Source organism: Neomonachus schauinslandi, chromosome 12 (genome assembly GCF_002201575.2).
Source record: "Neomonachus schauinslandi chromosome 12, ASM220157v2, whole genome shotgun sequence".
Classification (NCBI taxonomy): domain Eukaryota; kingdom Metazoa; phylum Chordata; class Mammalia; order Carnivora; family Phocidae; genus Neomonachus; species Neomonachus schauinslandi.
This window is the reverse complement of record NC_058414.1, coordinates 18,579,575-18,604,095: the sequence shown is the minus strand read 5'-3', so window position 1 is coordinate 18,604,095 and position 24,521 is coordinate 18,579,575. Positions and strand designations below refer to the sequence as shown.

Sequence of the window (24,521 nt, the reverse complement as noted above, 5' to 3'; positions counted from 1 at the left end):
ATACTATGATTATTTCTCTTTTCTTGTTCAGCCTTTTGTTTTTCCTGCAGTTAATAATTATCTTATTTTGATTTAGTACTCATCACTTAGCCCAGTCCAAACTTTTTAATGATTTTTTCAATATCTGCCTCCCAAGATTTAGATAGGTGAGGAGTTCTATCAGTTTCATCTGTCTAAAGGAGTCTCTCCTGGAGCCTTCTGGACCTGCACCAATCCATGTCTGGTGATGACTGTTGTTTGAGACTCTCAATTCATTTCTCTCCTGCATTGTATTTTCTGTTTCCTATATCCTATGTCTTCTTTTTCCTTTGTTTAGTCCCTCATTTTAGTAGAGCACAACCTCCAGAAGCATCCTGAGAAAGGAGAAGTAAATGAAAGGGAAAGGACAAAGAAGTGAAAAATAAGAAAGAAAAAATAAGAAATTAGAGAACCACTCCAGGGAATCCAAAATCTGAAAAATAAGAGTTCCGAAAGAAAACAACAACAGGGGTTAGGGAAGAAATGGTCGTCAACAAAAAGTTCAAGAAAACGTCTCCAAACTAAAAGCCACGAGTTTCCAGGTAAAAAGGGCCCACTGAGTGCCCAGAGAGGTGGAGGTTTTTCCGAGGTTGAGAAGGACCGCCCCCCCCACCTCCTTTCTCCGGAGAGTCTTTGGCCAAGGCCCACTTCCTGAGCGGCCGGGCCGGCCTCCGGCCAGCAGGGGGAGCCACGGCGCACGGCTGGCGACTGCGTGGGCAGGGCCTCTCTGGGAAGAGAGGAAGAAACCAGAGAGACGGAGGGGAAGTAGCGGTGGCGCCCAGCCCCACAGTCTCCCAGGCTGAGCGGGTGTGTGGCCGCTGGCCGCCGCCGAACTCTACAAGCCACGCTGGCTGCGCATGGAGCCGAGGACTCGCGCGGAGGCGGGATGCCCCCGGCCGGCGAGATCGGCGAGGCGCCGGCAGCCCCGGTGAGGCGGCCCTGGTGACCCGGGGAAGGGACACTGGTGACCCAGTGAGGTGGCACAGATCTCCCAAGGGAGAGTGTGTCTGTAAGGTGGCCCTGGCGGCCTGGGGACGTGATTTCCGAGGCCCGGGGGAGACAGCCCTTGCAATCCGGTGAGGGGGCACGGACCTCCCAGGGGAGGTGGTCCCAAGGCGGTAATTCTGGCGAGCCTGGTGACATGACACAGATAGAGCTCTCTAGGGACGTGGCCCTGGAAGCTGGGCGCGGTAACTCCAGCCGTCCTGGGGAGGTGGCAGAGGTGGTCCCAAGGGCCACCTGCATCAGATGGCCCTGACCCCTCAGGGAGGCCCCAGGGACCTCATGGGGCCCCAGTGGATGCCCTCTGCGAATCTTGTATGAGTTCCCCGTATCTCCTTAGTCTTACTGTGTCCGTCACACCTGTTCTTCTAGTGCTGCTCTGAAAGTGCTGACGAAAGGAAGGACGTCGAGGAGAAAAGTAAGCAGACTCGAAACACCTTAGCATTCTCTACCCAGCCATCTCTCCAAAACTCAGCCCTCCACGGTCTGCAGCGAAGCGCCTTGGCCTGTTATCTTTTAGATGAATCTCTCTCTCTTTTTTGTACAATATGCTTGCATAGTATTAAGTACTGATGATCATTATATACGTATCTTTCTTTCTAAAATTTTGAAATATGGGATGATTTGGAAATAAGCACTTCCTGATCCCTACTTAGTGCAGGGACTGATGTGGATTTACTGGAGGGCTGCCCTTCATACTGGATTCAGAATAATTGGGGCCTGTCTGTTATTTTAATGAAGCATCAACTTATCATGCATCAGGAATTTGGAGGGGCTAATGATCTAGGAGAGATGATAGAGTCAAAATGGTAATTGCTTAGTTGTACTTTACCTTCGGTGAATTTACTGTTAAAAGTTGATCTGGGAAGAAGAGTACAAGTGATAACTTATTTCCTGGATCTTGGTCTGGACAAGGAAGAGGGAAAAGGTCAATACCTCCATTTCCTACCTAGGACAGGAGCAGGAATGTCAGGAATGTGGACATTTGTCATTTTACTTTAATGAGCTAAGCATGGCAGGCTTTGGAAATCAAGGAGTCTTCAGGGACGTTTAAAGTGAAATTTATTAGGGCAGGAGGGGGAAGGGCATGTAACAGCTATCTCATCAGAGGGTTTTTGGTTCTTCTGACCATGGCAAGTCGTCTAGAATGAATAGTGGTAGGAGGAAGGGTGTCCACATTACTGCAGTGGCTTTAGGAGTTAGGCTTGCCCTTAACATTGCCTGCTGATACAGTCTGCCTCAGAAGGAAAGTTCTAAGTAGTCCATAGCACTTGACAGGCATAGCTTCCACAACTTAGCTCCTTTGTTAAAGGATTGGAGAGTACTGCATATCTTTCCGTTAAACCCTTCCCTTTTCCACCTTTGCCCATTCAGATGCCTGGAAGTTGGTGCCTACTGAGCTGCCATTTAGTAGAATGAGAGACACAGATTATAGACTTTGTCCTTGTCCCTCCTTTGGTGGCTTGGTCAACTTCTTTGCAATTAGGAGTGCTCATAACAAAAAACAGAAGAAGAAAGTCATAAAAACCTCGCAAATCATTGGTGTGTCATCTTACTGAATATCATTTGGGGTACCTGGGTGGCTCAGTTGGTTAAGCCTCTGCCTTCAGCTCCCTGCTGAGAGGGGAGTCTGCTTCTCCTTCTCCCTCTGCCACTCCCCCGTCCCATGCTGTCTCTCAAATAACTGAATAAATGAATCTTTAAAAAAATATATTATTTGACTAAGAATGTACTGTGCTGTATTTAAATGGTGATGGCAAAAGAATATAATTTAAAGTGGCGCCTGGATGACTCAATCAGTTAAGCATCTGCCTTCGGCTCGGGACATGATCCAGGGATCCTGGGGATCGAGCCCCTCTTTGGGCTCTCTGCTCAGCAGGGGTCTGCTTCTCCCTCTGCCCCTCCCCCTGCTCATGCTTGAGCTCGTTCACTCTCTCTCTTTCTCTCTGAAAGAAATAAATAAAATCTTTTAAAAAAAGAAAATCTAATTAAAAAAAGAATATGATTTAAAAGTAGGTGAAAAAAATTTAATTGAAAAAAAAATAAAAGTAGGTGAAGATAGAATTTGCTCCCAAAGCTACAGCAACCTTAGCATTCACCAGACAGTCCCTCCGCACATAGCCCTGCTTATAGGTGTCTGCAGATGCACCACGCAATGCACTTTATTTTTAATGCACTTGTTTTATTTAAGATAAAAAAAGAGGACACTGTGACTCCTGTACATAATGGTAGATGGATTTCTGTATTAATAAAATTTGATGCAGACCAGCCAATTCAGCTCATATTTGAAGGAGAAAAAAAAAAAAGAAAATTGGGTTGAAAGTCAGGAAACATGGACTTTAATCCCATTTATAACCTTTAAGTATAAGCTGGGCAAATGTTTAATTTATAGTTGGGAAGTTGAGGCATAGATTTATGCTAGTTTTGCTTCTACTTACTAGTGGGCTACTGGTTCTCAGCATACAAACAAGCTTTTAATTCTTATAAGTTGAATAGAACAAAGGAAAATTTGGTTTCGGGGAGCTGGGGAACATTCCCAGTCCTAAACACATTGGTATATGTTCTGTTAATCTTTTTTTTTTTTTTTAAAGATTTTATTTATTTATTTGAGAAAGAGAGTGAGAGAGGGAGACAGAGCACGAAACGGGGGAGGGTCAGTGGGAGAAGCAGACTCCTCACTGAGCAGGTAGCCTGATGTGGGGCTCGATCCCAGGACCCTGAGATCATGACCTGAGCTGAAGGCAGACGCTTAACCGACTGAGCCACCCAGGCGCCCCTATTCTGTAAATCTTTACATAAATAATTGAATATCTGACAGTTACATTTTGCATTTAGGCATTATCTTTTTTTTAGATATTCATATTTTCATTTTATCAGAAGTAACAGTTTTGTAATGAGGCTGATTATAACCTCTTGCCTTTCTCTAATTGCTGCTTTCTTAAAACTTCATTTTTGGTAAAGAGCCAAGTTCTACAAGGGCAGCTCCAGGAAGAACAGAGGCGAAGTTCAACCAGTATTGCTCCCCAGGAGACTCTGTATTGTTCCCCCAGCTTTATCTCTCATGCACACACACTTTTCTTTTTTTTTTTAGACATTGCTGTAGTCTCTGTAATTAAACATATGCTAGTACAATCAAAGCTTTTTTTTTTTAAGATATTATTTACTTATTTGACAGACAGAGACAGCGAGAGAGGGAACACAAGCAGGGGGAGTGGGAGAGAGAGAAGCAGGCTCCTCACTGAGCAGGGAGCCCGATGTGGGGCTCGATCCCAGGATGCTGGGATCATGACCTGAGCGGAAGGCAGTCACTTAATGACTGAGCCACCCAGTTGCCCCTACAGTCAAGCTTTTAATTTGTTTATAACTCACTGTGAATGGTTTGTTTAGAGAGGACCAAATCCTTTAGTTAAACCTGAAGTAGAGAAATACACTGTATGTTCAGGTTTATTCTAAGGTTTGGTTTCTAGGAAGTCTGCTTTTTCTCTGGGGCCTTATTTATTTATTTATTTTTTAAAAGATTTTATTTATTTGACAGAGAGAGACAGTGAGAGCAGGAACACAAGCAGGGGGAGTGGGAGAGGGAGAAGCAGGCTTCCCGCCGAGCAGGGAGCCCGATGTGGGACTCGATCCCGGGACCCCGGGATCATGACCTGAGCCGAAGGCAGACGCTTAACGACTGAGCCACCCAGGCGCCCCTCTCTGGGGCCTTATTTTATAGCACTTATTTCATCTGGAGATCTTACATTTTTATATTATCTTTTTTTTTTTAAAGATTTTATTTATTTATTTATTTGAGGGAGAGAGAGCACAAGCGGGGGGGGGGGTGCAGAGGGGGTGGGAGAGAGACAAGCAGACTCCCCACTGAGCATGGAGCCCGATGTGGGGCTTGTTCTCACAACCCCAAGATCACGACCAGAGCTGAATCCAAGAGTCAGACACTTAACCGCCTGTGCCACCCAGGCTCCCCCCACCTTTTTTAAAATCTGTAAGTACTACTCAAACCTAGGGAGATTAAGCCCTGTCTGTGGGATAATTCAAATACCAAGTTTCCTAACCTTCTCCAGGAAGAAGGATATCACAAGTAAGCAAAAGGGGATAGCCTGCACATGAAACAGACACTTCAGAGGAAACAGTATCTCTAACACGCAGGGCTGGAATAGAAAGAGCTGTGGCAGCATCCGCATATCACGGCACTCCTACCTTCTTTGCCAACACGCCTCCGTGGCTTCAGGTTTCCCTGCGGTGTAGGCACGTCCAGCCTGGCACAGACGGTCAGGGAAGGTAGAGATGGAGGAACTCTGCAAAAGAGGAGCAGTGCTGTTGGTCCACAAATTGAGGACAGTGGAAGAGAATTTGATTTCCTGTGAAGTGGATTAAATGTTTACTAGAAATTTGTTTCTTTGAATAAAAATTGAAAATCTATTATTTATGTATTTGAATCTTGCTTCATTCCATAAAGAATTAGAGGCAGCTTAAATTGCTTAATATTTAAGGCATCATGGATAGTGGAAGAAGGTATGGATGCTTGCAGAGTGAAAAACTGACTTGGAAATGATAGGAAATGATCGGCGTTCAAGTGTAGAATAAGGAATGGGCTCTTTGGGAAATCCGACCCACTGAATGGGGTGAGAGCAAAGCTACACAGTGTTCCTGTTTTCACTGGGCATGGTTTGCTCATCACAGGCCCTGCTGCCTTTGCTACCACTCTTCCCTAGAAATGGCTCAGGGTTCCAAGTCACCTGCTTTTGTCCATTCAGTAAGTACAGTGTGGGTCGGTCCAAGTCTAGTTTATTGGCCATGGAAGGAGTCTCACTTCAGACGGTACAACTTAGTGGTTGCACCAGTCATTTTGAGTTTTTCTTAGTAATTTGTATTTTCTTTCACACTTCCTTTTATTCTTTTTCTGACATGGGCATCTTTGTACAATGGCATTTGAAGCTTTGAAAACGTTTTTACTCTTTTTTTTAAGAAGATTTATTTATTGTTTATTAGAGAGAGAGAGAGCACGCACATGCACGAGCAGGGGGAGGGGCAGAGGGAGAGAGAGAATCTCAAGCAGTCTCCTCACTGAGCATGGAGCCCAATGTGGGACTCGATCTCACGACCCTGAGATCATGACCTGAGCCAAAACCAAGAGTCGGACACTCAACCGACTGGGCCATCCAGATGCCCCTAAAACTTTTTTACTCTTACATAATAAGGAGTTTTTATTCATTGGTCAGCCTTTCAATTTTTTTTCATATACTTGAAATCTTTCAATATTTTTCCTTTTTTTTATCATTTTAAAACCAGAGTCCTCCTTTGGTGTTATTCTAGACCACATTATCTGTTTCCTTACAGATTTTAAAAATATATTACTACTTTAATAAAAACCGCATCAATAAAATAAGATTTGACCTTTTTTCCCCCTCTACTAATAAAATAGATTTGTAAGATAAAAGTCTTCTGGAAAAGTTTAATACCTGCTTGTAACTGCATTGTCATGCCAACATCTGTTGAAACCCATGGTTACTAGGACAGACTTCAGGAATTTTCCTTCACTCTGAATTTCCTCAGCTCCTAAGCGTTTTGTAGTACTTGACTGATAGATTGCTTTATAGCTATTCATTTGGGTATTTGTGTGTGTGTGTGTGTGTACAAAAAAAATCCAAAACATCCACATATATGCATATAGATCTATACATACTATATATATTCATTTTGATATTTTTGTGTGTGTGTATATAGTATATATACATGAACATATATATGCATACCATATATAGTGTTTTCTTTAAATTACTAAATTTTGAAGGTAGCTATATTGCTTTGTATTATCTTTTGTATTTCCATTAGCCCTGTGGTACTTAGTAATGTTGAATAATTGTTATTCTTTTGTTTTAGGTGACATAAATATTACAGCTCTTGTTGGAAATGAACAAGTCAATGAAGATGCAGATAATGGTGATCTCCCTTCTTATGTGTCTGCATTTATAGAAAAGGAAGTTGGAAATGACCTTAAATCTTTAAAGAAACTTGGTAAACTCATAGAACAGATGACAGAAAATAAAATGCAATTAGAAGAACAGGCAAGTATTAAAACTCATTGAAATAATATCAGAAGTATACACATACTATAATATAAACATAACCATTATTGTATAGGGAATTTTGAAGATATAGCTTGTGACAAATAGTCTAATCATTTAAAACTGTTTAATAGGTTTTAAGACTTACAGTGTGCTAGATATTTTATGAATTATGTAAAAGAGAAAGATCCTGAGGCTGCCTGGCTGGTTCAGTTGGTGGAGTGTGCGACTCTTGATCTCAGGGTTGTGAGTCTGAGCCCCATGTTGGGTGGAGAGATGACCTAAAAATAAAATCTAAAAAAAAAAAAAAAAGACAGAGTTCCTGCTGATATTATTTGGGTCTTAAAAATATGACAGCTAACATTTTAAGTAGCTTTTCATACAGTGACTTTTAAAGTGCTTCTATAACTAAGTCATTTCATGGTATACAAAAATGTTGTAACACCATCATTCCAAACTTTGTATATACCCACTCATAAGGAGAAAACATGAAAATGAATATAACATAATAGTGGTTATTTCTGAGTGGTGGGTTAACAGGTGATTTATTTTCTTCACATCTTTCTGTATCTTCAAGTGTTTTCTTTTTACAGTGAACATATTACTTAACATAGTTTTTAAAACACCCAGTGAATGTAATCTTAAAAAAGTAAGTGGCTCGCTGTACCTGCAATAGAGTGTCTGCCAAGGACGCCAGGTTTCCATCCTGTAACTACCACGTGGTGGTAGAGCCGCACACTGTGTGTGGCTGATTGGTGTTAGCCCTGGGTCGTCAGTCGTCCTGTGTTCCCACCCCCAGCACCTCAGGCCTCCCGTGCTCCTGTCTTTCCCCCACGTCTACCACGAGTCTCTTTAAGTATGGCCCTGCCCCGTCCTCCTCCTCCACTCTGCAGGCAAGCTGTCTGTGCTGGGCGCTCTCGGAGGAAATCACACAGCGGGAGCACGGATGCCAGCCCAGACGAGACGAGCGGTCTTCAGCCCCACCTGGCAGTCCGTCCTGGCTCCTCCCCTGGGAAGGTCGGCTCCTCTGCCACTCCCCTCGCTTTTCTTCCGAATTCTGCCCCAAGATAACTACCCCATCTGGCCGTTCTGTCTTTTCCTTTTCCCAAAAAGAACAAATTAAGAGCACTTAGCATGGATCCGTTGAACAGTCTACCCCACATCCCACAAACCTATTTGCCATTTGTACTTCTTAATTCAGCAAAGGATCAATGCGAGACAGTCCTCATGCCTCAGATCCTACCTGCCACCTGAGTGAGCTTGCTTCACACTTCTGTAGTTTGCTCCTCTGCCCCTCAGCCAGTCCTGTCCCCTCAGCATAGGGACACACACACATGTTTTCCTTAAACCCAAACAAAAAACCCTCCCCTCATCTTTTACTAGATGTTAATTCCTTCCTTTTACTGTTAGGCTTCCTCAGAAAGTCATCTTTCTTCACGTCTATCTCCACTTCCCAGTCAGGCTCGTTTCCCTGATGACCATGGAAGCTTCTGCCGAAGTCCCTAACTGAAGCTTAAATTCAGCATGTCTGTCTCTTCAAATGCTTCCCTTCCTTGGAAAATGGTACCATCATCTGCCTGTCACTCGGGCCTGAAACCTAGGAGCCCTCCTAGATTGCCCTTCATCCTGCCTCCACTACCCCATCACCAAGACATCAGAGTTTTGCCCCCCTTCACATCTCTGGTGTCTGGGTCTGTCCCCTCATTGCCACCCCTGCTGCCACCACCCCAGTTTAGGGCTGCAGCCTCTCCTGCACTTGGTGGCAGTTTGCCCATCTTCTGCTTCCTTCCCTCCCCACAGTAACTATCATTTGTATTCTTTACAGAAACTGTATTATGTGTAAATAAGCAAATATATATAAAACATAGTTAAAATCTTTTATGTATGTGTAAGCATATGTATACTTTAAATATCCATAGCTTAACTTTTTATAATTAATATATTACTTTTTTCATATCAGTGTATATAGATCTCTCTTTTGTAATGGTTTTATGGTATTCAACTATGGCTGTATATAATTTATTTGACCAAGCCCTTGTTGGTCGTCATTTTTGCTGTTTCCAGTTTTTATTATTGCAAGTAATAGGAGAATAAACATAATATTTTGTCACTTTATGTTCTAAATCATAAATCTAATGGAATGATTCCCTTGTTAAAATCTCTTGGGGCGCCTGGGTGGCTCAGTTGGTTAAGCATTCGACTCTTGATCTCAGCTCACGTCTTGATCTCAGGGTCATGAGTTCAAGCCCCATGTTGGGCTCCATGCTGGCATGGAACCTACTTGAACAAAAAGAAAAAAAGAAGCTCTTACTGGCTTCCCATTGCCTGTTGGGAAAAGCCCACATCCTTCTACGGCACAAGATGCTCCTGTGATCTCGTCTCTCCCTACCATCTAGACTCATCTCTTCTTTCTCCGTTTTTTTGAACTGTATTCTGTGCCTTCCCCGGCTCTTTGCTGTTCTCTCATCATGACTGAGCTGTTCCTTTTGCCTGGAATGCCCTTTTCCTTCCGAAGTTCCCAAGAAAATTCCCGCCCGTCCTGCGAAGGTCTGTGCAGGAGCGGTGCAGCACAATTGCCTTGCACCTCAAAACCTCGATATCCAAAGTGTGGGAGCTTGTTAGACACGCGGAATCTCAGTCCCTACTTGGACCTGATGAGTTCACATTGGCATTATACCAGATCTCTAGGTGATTCCTACGTACATTCAGGTTTGGGAAGCACTACCTTAGCCACCATTACACCTAGCATCTCTCTTTTATTGCATTAACCCCATAATACAGGAGGTATGTGCTTCCATTTCTCTTCCACACCAACTGAGCCTTAGGGCAGATGCTATGTCTTCTTTATCTGTCTATTCCTAGCACAGGGCCTTGGGCAAAGTGTTTGATTAAACTGAAATTCTCCTATAATAGTCTTTATATTGTATTGATACCTAACGTTTGTATATGTTTTTCCATATGCTATAAGAAGAATTAATAAATACCATATCTCAAGGCATTACCTGGTTATCATCTTACCAGGTCAGTGGTTCTCAACCTGGACTTAAATCAGAATCACCTGGGTAACTTTTGTGACGTACAGATACTCAGACTTTTAGAATCAGAGCTTCATTTGTTTTTGAAGGGAAGTATTTAGTAGATAAAGCATAAAAATATTCTCTGGCTGGACCCTCTGAAAGTGCTGAGCTTCATGAAGGCAGATCCAGAGGTGCTTACTGGGGCGATAGGCTCCTCCCCATCCATCTCCGCATATAGCATTTTGTGTTTAGGTTTGCTGGGTACAGGATGCAGAAATCACACCTTTCTTTTGAAGCTTATAATTGACAATTTTCAATTCTGTTAGAACAAACATGTATTTTGAAGGTAATAGGTTTAAAAAAAGGGTTATGAAAATTGTATCTGATTGCTGCTGTTCTTTTTTTTTTTTTTGGTATGGTCAGGTACTTACGATTTCATCAGAAATCCCTAAAAGAATTCAGAATGCCTTAAAAAATGCAGAAGAATCAAAGCAATTCCTTAATCAGTTTCTGGAGCAAGAAACTCACCTCTTCAGTTCCATTAACAGCCATTTGCTGACGGCACAGCCCTGGATGGAAGATCTTGGGGCCATGATCAACCAAATTGAAGAGATTGAGCGCCATCTTGCTTACCTTAAATGGATTTCACAAATTGAAGAACTAAGGTAAAAAGGGCTTCTTTGTTCTCATAATTATTATTTTCCTTTGAGGCTCGTCTTACCGAGTGTATGCATGCCATTAAATAATTGAGTTAATTAAAGATTATAATAATGTAATTTTACCAGTTGTTATGAAAATAGCATTATGATAATGATTCTTTTCCTTTATTGTGAATGAACATAAACTTTTCAGGGAGCTTAATTTGCATTTGAAAGAAAGTAATCTAAGTAAAAATTTTAAGTCCTATAGTTGTGTTGTGAATACATGATAACTACTTTTATAAAACCAAATTAATAAAACAACTCTTCAGTGTGGTAATATTCTCTTTACTTTTTAGACATGGTCACTTGATGAAATGGATTGCTTTCTCTAAAATTTGAATCATTTTTTTTTTAAGATGTTTATTTGAGAGAGAACACGAGAGAGAGAGAGAGAGAGAGAGAGCACACAAGCAGGGAGAGAGGGAGAAGCAGACTCCCCACTGAGCAGGGAGTCCGATGTGGGGCTCCATCTCAGGATACCCCCCTCCCCACCCCCGTGCACTGCCCCCCCACCCCCGCCCGCCGTGGGATCATGACCTGAGCTGAAGACAGATGCTTAACTGACTGAGCCACCCTGGTGCCCCCAATGGAAATCATCTAACAAAAACTACACAGTATTCTTAGATGTAACAGAGTTTTGCTACCTGTGGGTAGGGGGAAAAGAAGTACATACTTCTTTGTGAATTGAATGTGTATTACTGGTGTTGACTGTGTCTGGTATTGCCTTTCAGACAAGCTAAATTAACATTTTTGCCTAGATTGGCAGATTATTTGGTTTCATGATATAGTCCCCCAGCCCCTCCAAACTGCATAGTTCCATCCTGCTTTGTTTTAACTACTCTTGCTCCAAAGCTGTCAGCAACCATTCATGTTGTCTGGAAGACTTGAGGAAGAAAGGTCATACAGGAGTCTTAATGTCCCATTGTAAATGTATCACAGTTAATATACTTTGTTATGTCTTCCAAAGAGTAATGTGGTATCATTTTATCCTGCATGTTTCTCAGTATTTTAAAGAATTTTACCTATCGGGCATGCCTTGGTGGCTCAGTCGTTAAGTGTCTGCCTTTGGCTCAGGTCATGATCCCGGGGTCCTGGGATCGAGCCCCGCATCAGGCTCCCTGCTCCGCAGGAAGCCTGCTTCACCCTCTCCCACTCCCCCAGCTTGTGTTCCTTCTCTCACTCTCTCTCCCTCTCTCTGTCAAATAAATAAAATCTTAAAAAAAAAAAAAGAATTTTACCTATCAGTACAGTGTGAAAATCTTTGGTTTGCATCTGAGTTTTACGTTTACAGAAAGAGTGATATGCCCAAGATTGTGGTGTTACCAGTGATTCCAGAAATCAGTTTAAGCTTTTTAGACCATCTCCTTCGTGTGTAGATAAATTATTTGCAGTAAACGAGTTTTAAACCTTGCTTCTTTTTATTTCACCATCCCTTGCTCCTCTGAAAGATAATACCAATAAGGAGCAATAACCTTATTAAGTAGAATAAATTGTTTAAAAGCCTCACTCTTGTAGTAGCCAAGGTAATAGATTAATTAAAATAGGACTATGGTTATGGATAGCTTTTATCTGATGTTGGAATTGTTTAAAAGAGAAATTTGGCCTAGAAATCATGTTAGAAATAGGAATCAAATTCATAATCAAGTAGAGCACAGCTATTTCTCTTTAATAACATGCTTTCCTTTAGGTCTTCCATGATAAATCTCTATTTCTGGCTTCCTTTGGGCTTCTGAGATTTTCCTCATCTCCTAAATTCTCTCTAACATTAAATTGCTTTTCATTCTGTAGCACTCTCTTTTTTAAAAGAGCAGTGTTCTGGGGCAGCTGGGTGGCTCAGTCAGTTGAACATCTGATTCTTGATTTCTGCTCAGGTCATGATCTCAGGGTCCTGAGATCAAGCCCCTTGTCCAGCTCTGCACTCAGTGGGGAGTCTGCTTGAGATTCTCTCTCCCTCTGTGTCTGCCCCTCCCAATTGCTCTCTTCCACTCTCTCTCTCTCAAATAAATAAATCTTTAAAAATTTTTTTAAATTAAAGTTTTTTTGTCCTTATTCTTAGATGGTTTAAGCAATGGAATATTATTTTTTTTAAAAATTTGAGAGAGAGTGCAAGCCAGGGAGGGGCAGAGGGAGAGAATCTTAAGCAGGCTCCACACCCCTGCACAGAGTCTGACAGGGTCCATCTCATGACTTTGATGTTATGACCTGAGCCTAAATCGAGAGTTGGATGCTTAACTGACTGAGCCACCCAGGTGCCCCCAGAATATGTATGGTTTTTTTTTTAAAGATTTTATTTATTTATTTGACAGAGAGAGAGACACAGCGAGAGCAGGAACACAAGCAGGGGGAGCGGGAGAGGGAGAAGCAGGCTTCCCACTGAGCAGGGAGCCCGATGTGGGGCTCGATCCCAGGACCCTGGGATCATGACCTGAGCCGAAGGCAGATACTTAACCCGGGTGCCCTATAATATGTATTTTTTATCAAAAGAAACATCTCATTTTAATTTTTTTATTTTCATTTTTTATTGAAGTATAGTTGACACACAACATCTAATATTTAAGTAAGTGTTTGCTTTATAAAGTCAAATAAGCAAAATGGTAGGTAGCCGATGGGATCTATTTGGCTGGTTTCAAAGAATTTAATTAATTGGTTTTACATGGAAATCTTGATTTCTGGCTTTCTTAGAAAAATTAAAAGCTTCGGCCACATTGGTAAAAAAGCCACTTCTAGCTGGTGCTTCCTTTTTCCTTGTATGTAACTTTATATACAACAGGAGGGAGAAGCAGTTTTTCTGCATTTGGAATTATTTGAACAAACTATCTTTGAAGTTTGCTTGGCCTCATTTTGCAGCGATAACATTCAGCAATATCTGATGACCAATAATGTCCCAGAGGCAGCCTCTACTCTGGTATACATGGCAGAACTTGACATCAAGCTTCAGGAATCATCTTGTACTCATCTTCTTGCCTTCATGAGAGCCACTGTTAAATTCTGGCATAAGATTCTCAAGGACAAACTTACAAGGTAAGGAATTCACCCATATTTCATGGTAATTGCTTTCAGATGGATATTTGATGACTGTTGTATTTTAACTGAAACACGTGTGTTACTTCACTGTTACAGTGATTTTGAGGAAATTTTGGCCCAACTTCATTGGCCCTTCATCACACCCCCCCAGTCTCAAACTGTTGGCTTGAGTCGACCAGCCAGTGCCCCTGAGATATACACTAACCTGGAAACACTGTTTTGTCAGCTTCTGAAACTACAAACCTCGTATCCTTGTTGGAGTTAAAACTTACTAAAATTGCTTTTTTTCTAGAGTGGATTCGTGGCTAGAGAGTAAAACTTTTTGAAAGTGGCCAAGAAGCCAAACAGGAGTACTGGGTTTGGACTTGATCTGTGTATACCCGTGGAGTGGTGGATTATTCTCCTTCGGAGTGAATTGCATGTGGGGCGGGGGAGGGTCAGTCTGAAATACTTGTGACCCAAGTTTACATGACACGTAGGTTACATCACACGTAGGTCTCTTGGGATTAAAAATGGCAATTGGGAGGAGACCTTAGTAACTTCGTGTTACTTTAATAAAGTGATTACTTGAATGTGTTTCCTTCCTTATTACTATTTTTTATTTTAGGAAAGAGAGATTAATTCTAATAACATTTTTGGTGCACTTTTTATTGAAATCATGTAACGTAAAATTATGTGTATTACAGTTAATTTTACTTAGTGTCATATATTTGTTGGAAAAATATATCACGTATATATATGTATATATACACACATATATATGTACTTATCTTTTTCCTTGACTCGACTATGTCAGAGATGAATTACTTACTGAGCCAAAACAACTTCCAGAAAAATACTGTCTTCCTGCCTCCCCGTCTGTCATTCTGCCCCTCCAGATCATGCTGACGCCCCTTCAGAAGAGGTTCAGGTATCACTTCAGAGGGAACCGCCAGACTAACGTCATAAGCAAGGTGTGCTTTCTCAACTCTTGTCCTTGGTTTTTATTAATAGCAAATGTGAAGCGTTCTGTACTTTTTCTGGTTTAAGTTAAAATCTGATTCCACCCACATTTCTGTTTTTTCCCTAAAGAGCTAAATTCCTGTTTTGTCACTGCTCTTAATAGATCTTTTTCCGGACTTGTGTTGAGAAGTTGTTGGAATCCGCTAGCTCATTAGCATGTCTTGCCCATACAGCCATAAATCATTTTAGCATCAACAATCTGTTCAAAAGCTAATACTCAACTCTCTTGACTTCCGCTTCTCTTTCTGATATATTTAGAAACCCGAAGGAGCAATTTGCACAGTGAAACATGGGGGCCCAGGTGTAAACGGTGCCCCACAAATGCCACAGCATTTTTTTTCCTGGTTCTTAAATTTAGCTTATTCTTTCGTATTTATGGGGCTCCCCCTTTTTTGGATGGGGTGTTGGTGGAAAGAAGAATAGAATGAATTAGTAAGTAGTAAGTGAGACAAAGCAATAAACCTAAAGCTGTAGAGAAGCAGTAAGAAAGGTAAGAAAATTGTGAGTTATGTTGACTCCTTTCTAAAGTGTGGTTTGGTTCTACTCTGTCATCAAGCCTAAACTATACAGTCCCTGAGATTACAGATGCCCGTTACTCATGTTTGTATTTCCAGCATCTAGCACACAACAGGGATTTACCGCTCAGTAAATGTTTTTGAATACCTGCCCAACAAAACGTGTAAGGTTTGTAGAATCGGCTCTAGGGACAATTTTAAAAGCTGCTACTTACATTTACTTTTCTATGATTATACCTGTTTTAAGGTATGTGTTGTTTTGTTTTGTTTTCTTAATTTACCTTTTCAAAAGAGAGAGCAGAAGAAAATCAAGTTTAGAAGTTATTTTGGAATGTTATGGCCAAAAAATCCAATTTAAAGGCCATCAGATCTTTGTAATGCTCATCATTTTACGTATTTCCAAAGAGCTACATTTTATTTTTTATTTTATTTTTTAAAGATTATTTATTTATTTAAGAGAGAGAGAGGCAGACTCCCCGCTGAGCAGGGAGCCCAATGTAGGACTCGATCACAGGACCCTGGGATCATGACCTGAGCTGAAGGCAGACACTTAACCGACTGAGCCACCCAGGCGCCCCCAAAGTGCTGCGTTTTCAGTATATATGGTATTGTAAATTTATGAGTTTATTGACTTATGCCACGTTTGGGAATTTGTTGGGAGGACATTGGGAAACATTTGATTATTAAGCCTGACATGACCTTAAAGTTCAGAGTAGAAATTGCATTCTTACATATAGGAATTTTCAACTAATTTTTTTGTAAGTGCTGCGTGTATACAGTTAAATGGAGCCCTTTAATTGTAACTTTCTAGGTGGAATGACTTAAGAATTCAAACTGTTTTACTTCTTTCCTTAGCCTGAGTGGTACCTGGCTCAAGTACTTATATGGATCGGGAATCACACTCAGTTTCTGGACGAGAAGATTCAGCCAATATTAGACAAAGTGGGCACTTCAGTAAGTGCTAGGGTAAGAGACTCGGTCCTAAGCATTCCAATTTTAGAGTTGGATGTGTCCACAAATAGCCTGTCATCTACGTTACCTTATGCTTACAAATTTCTTTCAGCTCGAATTTTCCCGGGGCCTTATGATGCTTGTTCTTGAGAAGTTAGCTGCTGATATTCCATGTCTGCTCTATGATGACAATCTCTTCTGTCATTTGGTGGATGAAGTGCTTTTGTTCGAAAGGGAGCTACACAGTGTTTATGGCTATCCTGGCACTTTTGCCAATTGTATGCATATTCTATCAGAGGAAACCTGTTTTCAGAGATGGTTGACTGTGGAGAGAAAGTGTAAGTGTTCATGTGGCCATCAGGTGGGGAGAATTGTCTCCTTTTGTGGGTGTTAATTTTTGGTGTTTTTCTCCACCAGTTCTGGTAGAAACTAGCGTCATCTGAAATTTTCTTGGTCAGAGTTTACCAAGGTGCCTTATTTGCTTCCCATCAAACTTCAGTTTTTCTTGAATTTACACTTGCACGGTACATGTTACCAGAGTGCAGCAGTCAAGCCGGTGGAGCATAGTATTAGCTGTCCTACAGATTGTACTACACTGTTTCAGTTCTTGGTAGAAGCTGTTGGATGTAATTTGTCTAATCACTTCAAATATTTTGAAGATTTGGGGTAGGGATGGCGGGGAGAAGTCAAGTATCTTGTTCAACCCTAAACCAGGCATGTTAAATATAGTGCAACCAGTACGAGGTTGTGGGTTTGTTTATATTTACAGGGAAGTCATTCCTAAAAATCTGCTGAAAATTAAGAATGAGTGTAACTATTTAATTGACATATTCCTTTTTTCTGCATATCAGTTGCTCTTCAAAAAATGGACTCAATGCTTTCATCAGAAGCTGCCTGGATATCCCAATATAAAGATATCACCGATGTGGATGAGATGAAAGTTCCAGATTGTGCAGAGACTTTTATGACGCTACTACTGGTGATAACTGGTAAGTAGAAGTCTTTTAAGATATAACTTTGTTCTGGGACGCCCGGGTGGCTCAGTTGGTCAAGCGACTGCCTTCGGCTCAGGTCATGATCCTGGAGTCCCGGGATCGAGTCCCGCATCGGGCTCCCTGCTCGGCAGGGAGTCTGCTTCTCCCTCTGACCCTCCCCCCTCTCATGCTCTCTCTCTCTCATTCTCTCTCTCAAATAAATAAATAAAAATCTTTCAAAACAAAAAAAAAGATATAACTTTGTTCTGGGACGCCTGGCTGGCTCATTCATTAAGCGTCTGCCTTCGGCTCAGGTCATGATCCCAGGGTCCTGGGATCGAGCCCCGCATCGGGCTCCCTACTCTGTGGGAAGCCTGCTTCTCCCTCTCCCCCTCCCCCTGCTTGTGTTCCCTCTCCCGCTGTGTCTCTGTCAAATAAATAAATAAAATCTTAAAAAAAAAAAAAAAGATATAACTTTGTTTTAAAAGTACTGATTCTTCATATGGTACTTTTTTAAGTAGTTCAACAAAATTAATATCATATAGTGGTTGTTATAATATCTTCAAATACAGCTTCTATTTTGGTAGAGCTCTAGTACAATATTCTAGCTTTCAGATTTTTAATAATTCAAGATCTTTTTTTTTTTTTAAAGATTTTATTTATTTATTTGACAGAGAGAGACACAGCGAGAGAGGGAACACAAGCAGGGGAAGTGGGGGAGGGAGAAGAAGGCTTCCCGCAGAGCAGGGAGCCCGATGCGGGGCTCGATCCCAGGACCCTGGGATCATGACCTGAGCCGAAGGCAGATGCCCAACGACTGAGGCACCCAGGCGCCCCAATAATTCAAGATCTTAAACATTGGTATATATTAGGGGCAAATTCCTGAATGGTTACCTAAAAATAATTAAATGAGAATTAATTTTATGACCTGAATTCTCTTTCCATTCAGCTTAAGTGTCTTCAATAGATTGACCTGACTTTTAAATATTGTTTTTTTCTCCTTGATATAGAAAAGATTGCAGAAGGGGCACCTGGGTGGCTCAGTTGGTTAAGCATCTGCCTTTGGCTCAGGTCATGATCCCAGGGTCCTGGGATTGAGTCCCGCATCAGGCTACTTGCTCAGGGGGAGCCTGCTTCTCCCCCTCCCTCTGCCCCCCACTCATGCTTGCTCTCTCTCTCTAGTGCTCTCTCTCAAATAAATAAATAAATAAAAAGATTGCAGAAGAATACAATAATAAAGTAACTTTAAGGATTGAAATAGTAATAGGAACTCTTCTTACCTGCAAGAATGTTCTGACTGAAGGGGGACCTAGCAGCCTCTAGCCCTGTTTGGCCCATACTCGTCTGCATTGTCCCACTGGAGACTTGCTGGTGCTCCAGGTGCCCCTGAGCCCTCAATACCACCATCCTCCTCTGGCTTGTCCATTTCTTGGGCCTGTGTAGTCACCTGAAGAAATGTCATTCCAACCTAGCCAGTAAATAATTCCATATTCTTAACTGTAAGAAGAATATGAAAAACACCAAAACATAAGAAATCTAAAAAAACTCATGTTTTTGTTTTTGTTTTTAAAGATTTTATTTATTTATTTATTTGACAGAGAGACAGAGAACACAAGCAGGGGAAGCAGCAGGCAGAGGGAGAAGCAGGCTCCTTCTGAGCAGGGAGCCTGATGTAGGGCTCGATTCCAGGACCCTGGGATCATGACCTGAGCCAAAGGCAGACGCTTAACCAACTGAGCCACCCAGGTCCCCCAAAACTCATGTTTTTTATTTATTTAATTAGTTTATTTATTTAAAAGATTTTATTTATTCATTTGACAGAGAGAGACAGCCAGAGAGGGAACACAAGCAGGGGGAGTGGGAGAGGGAGAAGCAAGCCTCCCACGGAGCAGGGAGCCTGATGTGGGGCTCAATCCCACGACCCTGGGATCATGACCTGAGCCGAAGGCAGCCACTTAACCAACTGAGCCACTCAGGCACCCCAAAATTCATGTTTTTTAAAAAACTTTTTATTAGGGAAATTTTTTAATGTACACAGAAGTGATATAATATAATGAACACTCAGGTATCTGTACTAAAGTTTAAAAGTTTAAATAAAAAAGTTTATATTTTTTTCTCCTCAACTTTTCTTAGAGTATTTTAACTGAGCCACCCAGGCATCCTCTTTTCTTGGAGTAAAGAACCAGACATCATTTCACCTGTGAATTCTTTTTTTTTTTTTTAATATTTTATTTATTTATTTGAGAGAGAGAACATGAGCAGGAGGGGCAGAAGGAGAGGGACAGAGAGAGTCTCAAGCAGACTCCGCACTGAGCATGGAGCCTGATGGGGGCTGGATCTCATAATCCTGAGATCACAACCTGAACTGAAACCAAGAGTTGGATGCTCAACCAACTGAGCCACCAGGAGCCCCTCACCTAAATTCTTAAGTGTAAATCTTGTAACCTATTGTAGTTTTTCCTTCATTTTATTTATTTTATATATATATTTTTTAAATTTTTTTTTAAGATCTTATTTATTTATTTGCCAGAGAGAGAGGACAGGCAGGGAGAGCAACAGACAGAGGGAGAAGCAGACTCTCCGCTGAGCAGGGAGCCCGACATGGGACACGATCCCAGGACCCTGGGATCAGGACCCGAGCCAAAGGCAGACACCCAACTGACTGAGCCACCCAGGCGTCCCAGGATTTTTATTTATTTGAGAGAGCATGAGCGGGGGCCGGGGGGGGGGTTTGGGGTAAAGGGGCAGAGGGAGAGAGAGAAGCAGGCTCTCCTCTGAGCATGGAGCCCAACTTGGGGCTCCATCCCAGGACCCTGGGATTGTGACCCAAGTCAAAGGCAGACGCTTGCAGGGTTCCTGGGTGGCTCAGTCGGTTAGGCGTCTGCCTTCGGCTCAGGTCATGATCCCAGGGTCCTGGGATCGAACCCCACATTGGGCTCCCCCTGCTGAGCGGGGAGCCTGCTTCTCCCTCTCCCTTTGCCTGCTGCTCCCCCTGCTTGTGCTCTCTCTCTCTCTCAAATAAATAAAATCTTAAAAAAAAAAAACCAGCTGAGCCACCTGGGCACCCCTTCCTCCTGTTAAAAAAGAAGTCATTTTTTTGTGGAAGAAATCGGATGATTTTTGTCTATACAGATCTTTGACTTACGTGGGGCTATAGTCTGATAAACCTATCCTAAGTTGAAAATATTTTTAGTAAAAATGCATTTAATACCCCTAACCTACTGAGTATCACGGCTTACCTAGCCTACCTTGCATATGCTCACAACACTTACATTAGCCATTAGTTGGGCAAAATCATCTAACATGAAGCCTACTTTATAATAAAGTAGAGACTATCTCATAATTTATTGAATACTGCGCTGACAGCGAGACCCAGAATGGTTGTGTGGGTGCAGCCATTCTGTAATGGCCGTGAGCACACAGGTTGTTTGCCCTCACTGTCCCATGGCTGACAGAGCTGTGGCTTGCTTCCACTGCCCAGGGTCACGAGAGGGTTGGACCCCAGATGGCTAGCCTGTGAAAATAGCCAAATAACAAATCTGAAGTAGTTTCTATGAATGCGTATGGCTTTTGCACCATCGTAAACTTGCAGAATCTTAAGTTGAACCATCATAAATCAGGCACCATCGGGGCGCCTGGGTGGCTCAGTCATTGGGCGTCTGCCTTCGGCTCAGGTCATGATCCCGGCGTCCTGGGATTGAGCCCCGCATTGGGCTCCCTGCTCCGCGGGAAGCCTGCTTCTCCCTCTCCCACTCCCCCTGCTTGTGTTCCCTCTCTCGCTCTCTCTCTGTCAAATGGATGAGTGAATTCTTAAATAAATAAATAAATAAAAAATAAATCAGGCACCATCTACAAGCTCCTCATGCCTTAAAAAATTTGAGATGTAATTTATACGCAGTGAAAAACACCAATCTGAAGTATACAGTTCAGTGAGTTTTGACAAGTACATATACTTGTGAAACCCACACCCTTATAAAGTGTAGAAGTAGGTCCATACTTGAACGGTTGATAGATTTTTTGACAAAGGCACCAAACAATGTCAATAGGGAAAACTATAACTGTGTCATGAACGGAACCCAAACCTTCATATGTCTTATTAACTTTCTCCACAGACAGATATAAAAATCTTCCCACGGCTTCCAGAAAGCTACAGTTCCTGGAGTTACAGAAGGACTTAGTAGATGATTTTAGGATACGATTAACTCAGGTGATGAAAGAAGAGACTAGAGCTTCCCTTGGCTTTCGATACTGTGCGATTCTCAATGCCGTGAACTATATCTCAACAGTACTAGCAGATTGGGCTGACAATGTTGTAAGTTAATGTACTTTTATTCATTTATTTTAACATTTTTTAAGTTTATTATTATTATTATTTTATTAATCTCTACACCCAACGTGGGGCTTGAACTCATGACCCTGAGATCAAGAGTTACATGCTCGGGCGCCTGGGTGGCTCAGTTGGTTAAGCGACTGCCTTCGGCTCAGGTCATGATCCTGGAGTCCCGGGATCGAGTCCCGCATCGGGCTCCCTGCTCGGCAGGGAGTCTGCTTCTCCCTCAAACCCTCCCCCCTCTCATGTGCTCTCTGTCTCATTCTCTCTCTCTCAAAAAAAAAAAAAAAAAAAGAGTTACATGCTCTTTTGACTGGGCCAGCCAGGTGCTCCGTTAATGTGCCTTTTTTTTTTTTTTAAAGATTTTAGTTATTTATTTGAGAGAGAGAGAATGAGAGACAGAGAGCACGAGAGGGAAGAGGGTCAGAGGGAGAAGCAGACCCCCCCGAGCAGGGAGCCCGATGCGGGACTCGATCCCGGGACTCCAGGATCATGACCTGAGCCGAAGGCAGTCGCTTAACCAACTGAGCCACCCAGGCGCCCCCGGTTAATGTGCTTTTATATTAAATAATAGATTAGTAGTTTTAACAGTTTTACCTTTTGAAGTATTGAATTTATAGCATGCATAAAGTACACAGTAGGTAGAATAACAATTAGGCCAAATAATGTATGATTAAATTACATATTTTTCTCAATTAAGTCTCAAATGGTTAAATAATCCCAATATTTTAGTCATTAGAAAAGAAAGCCAACTTTTCATGAAATAATTGTCTATGAACCTTTTTCTTCTATGGACTTGGGAAATATTCATGTATGGTAACTGCCATCTCAGAAAAAGCTAAGGTTAGGGCGCCTGGGTGGCTCAGTCGGTTGGGCGACTGCCTTCGGCTCAGGTCATGATCCTGGAGTCCCGGGATCGAGTCCCATATCGGGCTCCTTGCTCGGCAGGGGGTCTGCTTCTCCCTCTGACCCTACCCCCTCTCATGTGCTCTCTCTCTCTCATTCTCTCTCTCAAATAAATAAATAAAATCTTTAAAAAAAAAAAAAAAGAAAGAAAAAGCTAAGGTTGAATAATGGTGTCAAAATCAATAAAATCCAGGACTTTAAGAAAGATAAAATAATAGCATTTGAGGGGCGCCTGGCTGGCTCAGTTGGTGGAAAATGTGACTCTTGGTCTTGGGGTCATTGAGTTCGAGCCCCACACAGAGATTACATAAAAAAATAAAATAAATAAAATAATAATAATATTGGCTACCTTTTGAATGCCTTCAAAACATGAGTAAATAGAAGGGCACTGTGTGGCCCAGTTGGTTAAGCGTCCAACTCTTGGTTTTGGCTCAGGTCATGATCTCGGGTGAGATTGAGCCCTGGATCAGGCTTGGGATTCTCTTTCTCTACCTCTGCCCCTCCTGCTTGTGCTCTTGCTTTCTCTCTCTCTCAAATAAATAAATCTTTAAAAAAGAAACAAAACATGAGTAAATAGAATAATAAAAGGGACTCCCATGTGCCTATGACCCAGCTTCTTACACCAATTTTTTTTTCTTTTTTCTTTTTTTCTTAAGATTTTATTTCTTTGACAGAGAGAGAGCACAAGCAGGGGGAGTGGTAGGCACAGGGAGAGGGAGAGAAGCAGGCTCCCCACTGAGCAGGGAGCCCGATGTGGGGCTCAATCCCAGAACCCCATGACCTGAGCCAAAGGCACTTAACTGACTGAGCCACCCAGGTACCCCACCAATTTTGTTTTTTTGAGCTTCTCCATCCCCCACCGTTGATTATTTTGAAGATCTTAGATATATTTCATGATAAGTAGTTCAAAATGTATCTCTAAAAGAAACTCCTTAAAAAAAAAAAACATAACCACAATACCATTATCACATCATCCAAAAAAATTAATTTCTTATAGTGAGAGGTATCTTTCAAATAAGTCTAAAAAAAATCAAAACCTTGGGTCTGGTTAGCAAGTATTATAAGGCCTTTTACGTCCAAGAATTTTATTTATCTTTCCTTTTTCCACACAATTCTGTGTGTTGACAGATTTGGTGCACCTAAATTAATTAATTAATTAATTTAAAGATTTATTTATTTGAGAGTGTGCGAACGCTTGAGAGTGGGGGCAGGGGCAGAGGAAGAGGGAGAGAAAGAATCCCAAGCCGACTCCTGCTGAGCGCAGACCCCGTGCTCCATCTCACAGCCCTGAATTCATGACCTAAGCCGAAATCAAGAGTTAGCGGCTTACTGACTGTGCCACCCAGGTGCCCCTGTATTTACGCATCTTTTAAAGGCATCCCAAAGGTATCAAATATTATTATTTTTATTTTATTTATTTTTTAATGTAATCTCTATGTGGGGACTCAAACTGAGCCACCCAGGTGCCCCTGCCTAAATATAATTATTAATTAGTAATTTCTGTTTACTTTTTTTATTTTTATTTTTATTTATTTATTTTTTTAAAGATTTTTATTTATTTATTTGAGACAAAGAGAATGAGAGACAGAGAGCACGAGAGGGAGGAAGGTCAGAGGGAGAAGCAGACTCCCCGCTGAGCAGGGAGCCCGATGCGGGACTCGATCCCGGGACTCCAGGATCATGACCTGAGCCGAAGGCAGTCGCTTAACCAACTGAGCCACCCAAGCGCCCTGTTTACTTTTTTTTATTAATCCAAGGAATATATTGGCTATCAAGGCATTTGGTAGCCAGATTTTCCAATATGTACTTCTGGCCAAAAGTGAAGAAACTTAATTAGCCTTTATAGCCTTAACATAGATTAATTCCTTTGGATATTTTACATACTAGAATGATCTCAGAGGGTCTCCAGGAACTCCTTGGACAGGGTGCCCTTGGGTTTGGAATCACTCTTGCATGATCATCTGTATGGATACAGAAATCAGCTTGGGTTTTCACCAGTGTGTCCCATGAAGT

General features: G+C 41.9%; 1 protein-coding gene across 1 annotated transcript in view; it reads left to right on the top strand.

The window, feature by feature from the left end:
• The first annotated feature begins 835 nt into the window (after positions 1–835).
• Positions 836–24,521, top strand: part of RINT1 (RAD50 interactor 1) — a 31,654-nt gene continuing 7,968 nt past the window's right edge. The window contains exons 1-11 of the mRNA XM_021682893.2: positions 836–946; positions 1,393–1,438; positions 6,904–7,088; positions 10,529–10,770; positions 13,654–13,827; positions 13,927–14,076; positions 14,627–14,783; positions 16,203–16,313; positions 16,411–16,636; positions 17,150–17,287; positions 21,385–21,584. Coding sequence (XP_021538568.1) covers positions 905–946; positions 1,393–1,438; positions 6,904–7,088; positions 10,529–10,770; positions 13,654–13,827; positions 13,927–14,076; positions 14,627–14,783; positions 16,203–16,313; positions 16,411–16,636; positions 17,150–17,287; positions 21,385–21,584 — 1,671 coding nt within the window. The 5' untranslated portion in view covers positions 836–904. The remainder of the gene's footprint in view (positions 947–1,392; positions 1,439–6,903; positions 7,089–10,528; positions 10,771–13,653; positions 13,828–13,926; positions 14,077–14,626; positions 14,784–16,202; positions 16,314–16,410; positions 16,637–17,149; positions 17,288–21,384; positions 21,585–24,521) is intronic.